The sequence below is a fragment of the Aplysia californica genome, unplaced genomic scaffold (genome assembly GCF_000002075.1).
Source record: "Aplysia californica isolate F4 #8 unplaced genomic scaffold, AplCal3.0 scaffold00030, whole genome shotgun sequence".
Taxonomy (NCBI): Eukaryota; Metazoa; Mollusca; class Gastropoda; order Aplysiida; family Aplysiidae; genus Aplysia; species Aplysia californica.
Genome location: NW_004797300.1, coordinates 1,450,371 through 1,457,543, shown reverse-complemented (window position 1 = coordinate 1,457,543; position 7,173 = coordinate 1,450,371). Strand labels below are relative to the sequence as shown.

General features: G+C 42.1%; 1 protein-coding gene across 1 annotated transcript in view; it reads right to left on the bottom strand.

Moving 5' to 3' along the window:
- Positions 1–1,630: 1,630 nt before the first annotated feature.
- LOC106014175 overlaps positions 1,631–7,173 on the bottom strand; it is a 6,740-nt gene continuing 1,197 nt past the window's right edge. The window contains exons 2-5 of the mRNA XM_013091261.2: positions 5,986–6,185; positions 5,061–5,212; positions 4,020–4,145; positions 1,631–2,376 (exon numbers count right to left, since the gene is read on the bottom strand). Of these exons, the coding sequence (XP_012946715.1) occupies positions 2,086–2,376; positions 4,020–4,145; positions 5,061–5,212; positions 5,986–6,185 (769 nt within the window). The 3' untranslated portion in view covers positions 1,631–2,085. The remainder of the gene's footprint in view (positions 2,377–4,019; positions 4,146–5,060; positions 5,213–5,985; positions 6,186–7,173) is intronic.

Genomic DNA, 7,173 nt, shown 5'->3' with positions numbered 1-7,173 from the left:
GGGGAGATTGAAAGTGTGAGATCATAATTCATATTCATATTTTATATACATTTTTATTCATATTATATTTCACGAATGTACTCTTAATGTGTCTAAGAAATGCGTTGAATGATTCGCTGAGAAATGTGTGTTTGAGGAATGGAAGGAAAAAACAGTAAAACTTCAAGTGGCTCAAGTTTTGTACAATGCTCAACACAGATACAGATACGTTCATGTATGCATGTACATAATATAGTTAGGTATAACCTTCAATTTCCTTATTTTCTGCTTTAAAAATACATTAATTCAACAACACTCAAAACGAAATTTCTCATGTTGGATTGTTTTCATTCATCTATGTTAATGAGACACCCCCCCCCTCCAAACCCTTTCCTCTCCCATTTTCTGTATTTTTTTTACATGTCAGAACAATGCCTGCCAGCCACACTATTACATTACAGTATTTAGGAAACATTTTAAATCAAACGTTTGAATAACTTGTCATTGTCAGTGTTCTTGGATTCCTCGTGGACACATGTGTATATTATGGAGTTGGAGGAATGACTTTCGTTTCCTGCTTTTGTTTAACATTCTTTTCAAGGCAAGAGAAGTTTGCGTGATTACCCTTTTGTCTAGCTGTCTATTTAAGTTTAAGTGTTGTTGTTGTTTATTTTACTTCCGTTTTCGAACATGTTTTGACCATCCTTCAGTCAAGATTCGTTATGTAGGCTTGCAGTTAACTCCTTTTGTATCATAATTTTAAAATACATTTTGTAATGTCTTTCTTACAAAGATAATTTTGGAGGCGAGCGTCGACACCCTCCCTGCCAGGGCTAACCCGGGGTGAGAGGGATGCAACATCCCAGCATAAAGACAGAGATACTCGATAAAAATTCTCCTCACACTGTATTCGAACTTAGGTCTTCAGCGTGAAATGGCCAAGAGCCTTACCGCTACACTACCATCGCTGGTGTATTAATGTTAGACTATGATGAAGATGGTTCTGGTTCGAAGAGGGTTCAGGTTCGAATCTGTGACAAGGTGGTGTTTCTTTGATTTGGTATGCTTAGGGAGGTATCACTACTGTTCTCACGCAGGCCGGGCTCTATCGGAAGTGAAAATTTAAGCGAAGGTCCCGCATCTGGTAGATAATTTCACACAATGTTTAAAGGAGCCACCAGGAGGTTATGTTGTAAGGTCCTTGAGGAGCCGTCGAAATAATAGCACACGGTCTTAACTCGCCAACTTGGTAGGACCTTTTAGAGCTTTCCATTCCAGCCGTTTTTGTAAACCCACTTTTCATTCTCACCGAATCTCTATTAACCCAAATAAATATAATAATTATTGGTAAATAATAATAATGATAATAATAATAATGATAATAATAATATTAACAATAATAACACGCTCTGCAGCATGCTCAATGAGCTTTACAGCTATAAATAAAACGTATAAATAAATGGTGAGAATGCACTCTTTGTCGAAAGGTGCAAACATGCACACTTAATTACGACGACACATCCATTAATTTACTTAAGTTAACAATATTATATTACATAACTAGAAAAACAAGTCTACCAGAGACCGGTGCACAACACACTCGTGCAGTCGTTCGTGCATAACGGGAGACGAAGAGTGACTGAGAACAAAGCTCTTTTTTCTCCTTTATTAGTTTAAACGTCATTTTTTTCATATTCTTAACAAGATATAGACATAGTCTTTGTAACACGGAGTACTCGTCCTTCCCCCCGACATTGCCGTGAGAATCATAATGGTCACATGAAAAAAGGGTATAGGATAAGAAGAAAAACAGGAGACGTAGCAACATTTTGCTTCTTGCACAGTATCTTGTTTGCGAAAATGGAAGGTAACACTCTAGTCTGTCATGACATCACTCAACAGCGAAATCGAAAATAAAGACGACAACTTCTCAGTAAGTCTAAAAATATTGAACAAACTTCTTTTTAAAATGCTGTTAAAGCACATCTTTATACTTCCATTGCGGAATGGCTTTCATCCCCACACCTTCCCCCAAGTTCATCTATTTCAAACTTTAGGCTGTTGATTCTGTCGAATGTAATAAATTGGGTTTTTTAAATATTATTTTTATAAACCTCTGTGACTGCCTTGGGTAGACGGTGTGAAGGTCAGCTGAGGCACTCCGATAGGGGGAAGCTGCATAGAATCACCTCGTTTGAGTTTGGTATTGACTGGCTTTGCTGTAGCAGACTTAGTCGCTGTCTTCGAGACTTCAGTGTTTTTCTGTGTGACTATGGTGATGGCTGTGCCCTTGCTCGCTTGCCTGAGGTCGTTTAGGCGCTTTCTCCTCACCTGCTTTACGTGTCCTTCTTTCATTACTTTGGTCAGCTTTGGTTTGACCAGGCAACGTCGTGAAACCTGAGGAAGCAGGAACAATGACAATGTTGGTGTTGTTAGTTTAGTTTAGTAAACGTTTTGCTGCACTTGCGACACAGTAAGTTAGGCGTCGTGGTGAAATCAGGCGCTCGTCAAAATAATGAAAGCCGAGAAATCGGCATTATTCAGCCAGTTTGGAAATTTGATCAAGGGTACATAAAATGTGAATTTGCAGTTTCCAAGGATTCTCAAGCTGGAAGTTATGAAATTTTAGCCACCATTTTCTCCCTAATTTTACTTCTGAAAGTAGGCGACCCTGTCCTACCTCATTGGCAAATATTTCGACTTTTAATCAGCATAGATGGATATCTTTTTCTCCAAAAGGAAGGAAAATGAACAGGCTTTAAAATTATACCGATAACCCCATATGCCCAAAAATTGACGAGCGCCTGATTCCACCACGTCGAGACACAGGTCATATAAGTGCTAAATTAGTTGATGCTCTTTGTGATCTGTGAAACAGGAGTGGTGGTGTTGGAAGAGATTTCAGAGGCGAGAACAATGGCGGTATTGCACTTCTTGAAAGAACTTATACTTGTATGAAAGAGACGGAAAGAGAGAGAGAGAGGGGGGGGGGGAGAGAGAGAGAGAGAGAGAGAGAGAGAGAGAGAGAGAGAGAGACAGAGACAGAGACAGAGAGACAGAGAGAGAGAGACAGAGAGAGAGGGGGGAGGGATGGACGGAAAGACAGACAGACAGACAGACAGACAGACAGACAGACAGACAGACAGACAGCCAAACAGATAGATAGATAGATAGATAGATAGATAGATAGATAGATAGATAGATAGATAGATAGATAGATAGATAGATAGATAGATAGATGGATAGATATATTGGATAGATAGATAGATAGATAGATAGATAGATAGATAGATAGATAGATAGATAGATAGATAGATAGATATAATAGTCCCCAAATCTATAAGATGTTGCATTTGCTTGACGGTGGTACCAATGATTTTGATATTGCAGGTTGGGTTTTTTCTGCTTATCACCATTGTTTCAGTTTTCTTGATGTATAGGTTAAGGCCCTTGCTGGGTAACGCAGGCAGGACTCATAGAAAGACAGAGGATAAAATGGTTTGGTCACCTGTTACGCATGTCACCTGACCAGCCAGCCTCGAGAGCCTGCAACACCAAGCACTCGGGCTTAGAGGAAGAGGAAGGCCATGCAAAAGGTGGATCGAGGGTGTCAAGGAAACCCTAAGAAAACATAATATCCCAACTGAAAGAGCTACGGAGCTGGACTACGATAGAAAACTGCATCTCCCCTCGACGCTTAACGGCAACAGGGGATGAAAAAGTACAAGTAAAAAGTAAAAGTTCAAGAGAGTGACACTTTCTTGTACAATGACATTAAATAGATCTTGTAGGTGTTCTTCGTCTTCTGCTATTAGGACTGCGTCGTCAGTATATCTTAGATTGTTTACGTTATGCCCCACTATCGAGATACCCGGCATGTCTTCCATGTGTCTCATGATATTTTCCCTACACAGGGAGAACAAGTCTTGTAAAAGCACACACCCCTGTCTGACTCCTCTTTTAATCTGTATGTATTCGTTTATGTCGTTTTGTAAAACTCATACTACGACTAAAAAGAAGAAAAAAAGACAACCACTCGCCTCAATTTCAGGGAACAGCCTCCTCTGAATCTCCTCAGCGATGCTTCGATTGGTCGTCTCGATGCACGAGGAGCAACATCCGGGTCCGAGGATCTCACAAAACTCTCCACTGCAACCATTGTGACTCTACGGAAATGAAACAGATCACTGCAGAATTTTAAAAAATATTTAAAAAGCATTGCCATTGAAATTTATTTTTTGATTAAAGATACATAAATATCTTTGTATGGTGTCACAACGACTCAAAAGTGACCCCCACAGAGAGAGGAGGTTCTGTACGTATGGTTAAGTTCCGAACGAGGGGGTACAAGAGACTTTTAACTAACGAAAAAGTTAAAGCATCGTCATCGACATCCATAGTGTAACGATGAGGCATTAAGCCGTCACAGACAGGAGACCCGAGTTCAATTCAAGTGTAGGGGAAGAGTTTTTATCTAGTATTTAGGGAACACGAGACCATTGTGAAAGAGGAGCTTGAAGGAAAGATGTCGGGCAGGAGAGCCAGAGAAAGACAAAGAATAACATGGATGGACAACGTAAGAACATGGATGGACAACGTAAGTACATGGACCGGCCTGGATATGGCAGAATGTGCAACGGCAGCTCGTAACCGTGAAGGACGGAGGGTCATTCATTATACGTCAACCTCTGGGTCAGAGATGACACATCCTGGTATCCAGGTATCCGAGTCTTTTTGTCTTGATATTGTGTCCTTCTCAGCCAGAGCAATAGGAAACCACTCACCAATAGTGTTAGAACGCTGGCTGGTCTTATCTCGTGGCGTCGGACGGTGGCTTAATTGTCAGGCGGCCTGACCCGTAATCGTGAGATTGTGGACTGGGAGGGGGGAGGGGGTCGAGCCTCTTCTCGGTTCGACGTTGTATCCGTGAGAAAGGTGCTTTACACGAAATTCCTATCCGGTTCGGTCTTTTCGGGGATGTACGTTAAACGGGAGGTTTCGCCTCTGAAATAACCTACCAGTGTTGAAAAAGGCGTTTAACCTAAACCATTTAACCATTAAAAAGAAAGGAAGTATCTTACCTCGCACATGACATGCTTGCAGAGACTGCTATGTGACGGCACTCGCACGACGCTGGGCTTACGGCTCAGGTGACTGAACAAGCGGTTCTGGACACTGCCCTCTCTTGTCTCGGGGCGGGGCATACCGTAACCCATGTTACAGGGTTTCCGAGCTGTGGTGAGAGAAGATAACATCATGAGGTGAGATGAGATGAAATTGACCTTATTTGTCCAGATACTATCACGTTGTGTGTGTGTGCGCGCGTGTGTCTGTCTGTCTGTCTGTCTGTCTGTCTGTCTGTCTGTCTGTCTGTCTGTCTGTCTGTCTGTCTGTCTGTCTGTGCACATTGCCCACGAGTTTAGATGGCAACAGAGTCTCTTTTTTGTTACTGCTACTGTTATCACCATCGTCGTTATTTTTTATTAGTAGCTTCATTACTATTTATTGTCGCCCCATTGTTGTCTCTTCCTTCGTATTCTTCTATCTCTTCTTCCATTTGGAGGTGTGTATCTGTGTGTGTGTGTGTGTGTGTGTGTATGTGTGTGTGTATGTGTGTATGCGCGTGTGTAGGTGTATGTGTGTGTGTGAGTGTGTGTGTATGCGTGTGTGGAGGTGTGCGTGTGTGTGTGTGTGTTTGTGTGGGGGGGTGGGGGGTGGGTGTATGTGGGTGTACTTGTGTGTGGCCGACGGGTTAAGGCAGCTAAACTCCGATCTGTTGCACCCATCCGCGATCACGAGAAATACTGTCGTTGCTGTTGTTGTTGATGCTGTTGTTGTTGTTGTTGTTATTGTTGTTGTTGTTGTTGTTGTTGTTGTTCTATCTGTTATTCTGTTGTAATTGTTGTTAACGTTGTTATTTCTGTTTGATTTGTTGTTTTGCTCTTACTCTTGCTGTTTCTGTTGATTGGATGAGCGATGGGGTGCTTGTTTCCTTGTTTCCTTTACCTTTAAAGAAATTCTGCATGATCATCTTGTTGAAGTTGTCGCCCGTGTAGTCCTGGAACATAAGCCTGTCGATGTAGTCTCTCTCGTCCTGTAGCTCTGTGTCGGCCGGCAGGAAGTTGGTGTGCATGGGTGTGGGCGGCTTTGACGGGAGGGACATACTGCGGCTAGCGATGTTCTCTCTACACACCCCGTAGATGGTGCTGGGGAAGAAGAGAAAGAAAGATAAAAAGAAAGGAAAGATAAAAGAAAAAGGCGTCTTCTGTAAACATTACAGTACAGTAAAGCACAGATAAAAGACTTATAACCCCAACCTCTTCCCGTCCACTAGTAGCTGAGGAGGAAGCTTGGGAAAAGGAGAAGGAGGAAGACGGAGGAGAAAGAGAAGAAAAAAGAGTGAGAAGGAGAATGAGGAGAAGGTGAAAAGAAGGAAAAGGAAGATGGTGTGAGAAAGTGGATGAGGAGAAGAGGGGGAGGGAGAAGGATGGTTAAGGGAAGATGTAGAATGGGTAGAAGAAGAAGAGAGGGGGGAAGAGGGGGAGAACAAAGGGAATAATAAAGACACAAAAATTAATGTGGACAGGTAATGGGTGTGCATGGATGTGGGCAGCTTAGAAGGGAGGGGGGCGGGGGACATACTGCGGCTAGCAATTTTCTCTCTTCACACTTTGTAGATGATTCTAAGAAAGAGAGAAAGATAGATTTTGAAAAGAATGACAACAGAAAGATATAAAAAGGGTTCTTTGTTCATTAAATTAATATTATTGAAAAGCACGAATAAGAGACATACCCGTGTCCGAATAAGTGAAATTTTAGAAGGCAGACGAAGAGGAAAGGTAGAAGGAAAGTGAGGATGAGTGGGACGGGGAAGAAAGAGGGAAAAGGGAGGGGGTGGAGGATGAGAACGAGGCATGGAAGGAGGAGGGAAGGAGTAGGAGGAGTAGAAGTAAAAGGAGGAGGGGGAAGAGGAGGAGGGAATGGAGGATTGGTGATCATGAAGATGCTGATCATGACGATGGCGACGACGACGACGACAACGACAACAACAACAACAACAACAACAACAACAACAACAACAACAACAACAACAACAACAACAACAACAACAACAACAACAACAACAAAAACGAAACCTTCTGTAAACGCCTCGTATAAGAAAAAAAACAGAGATTCTAATCATAAACTGTCTTG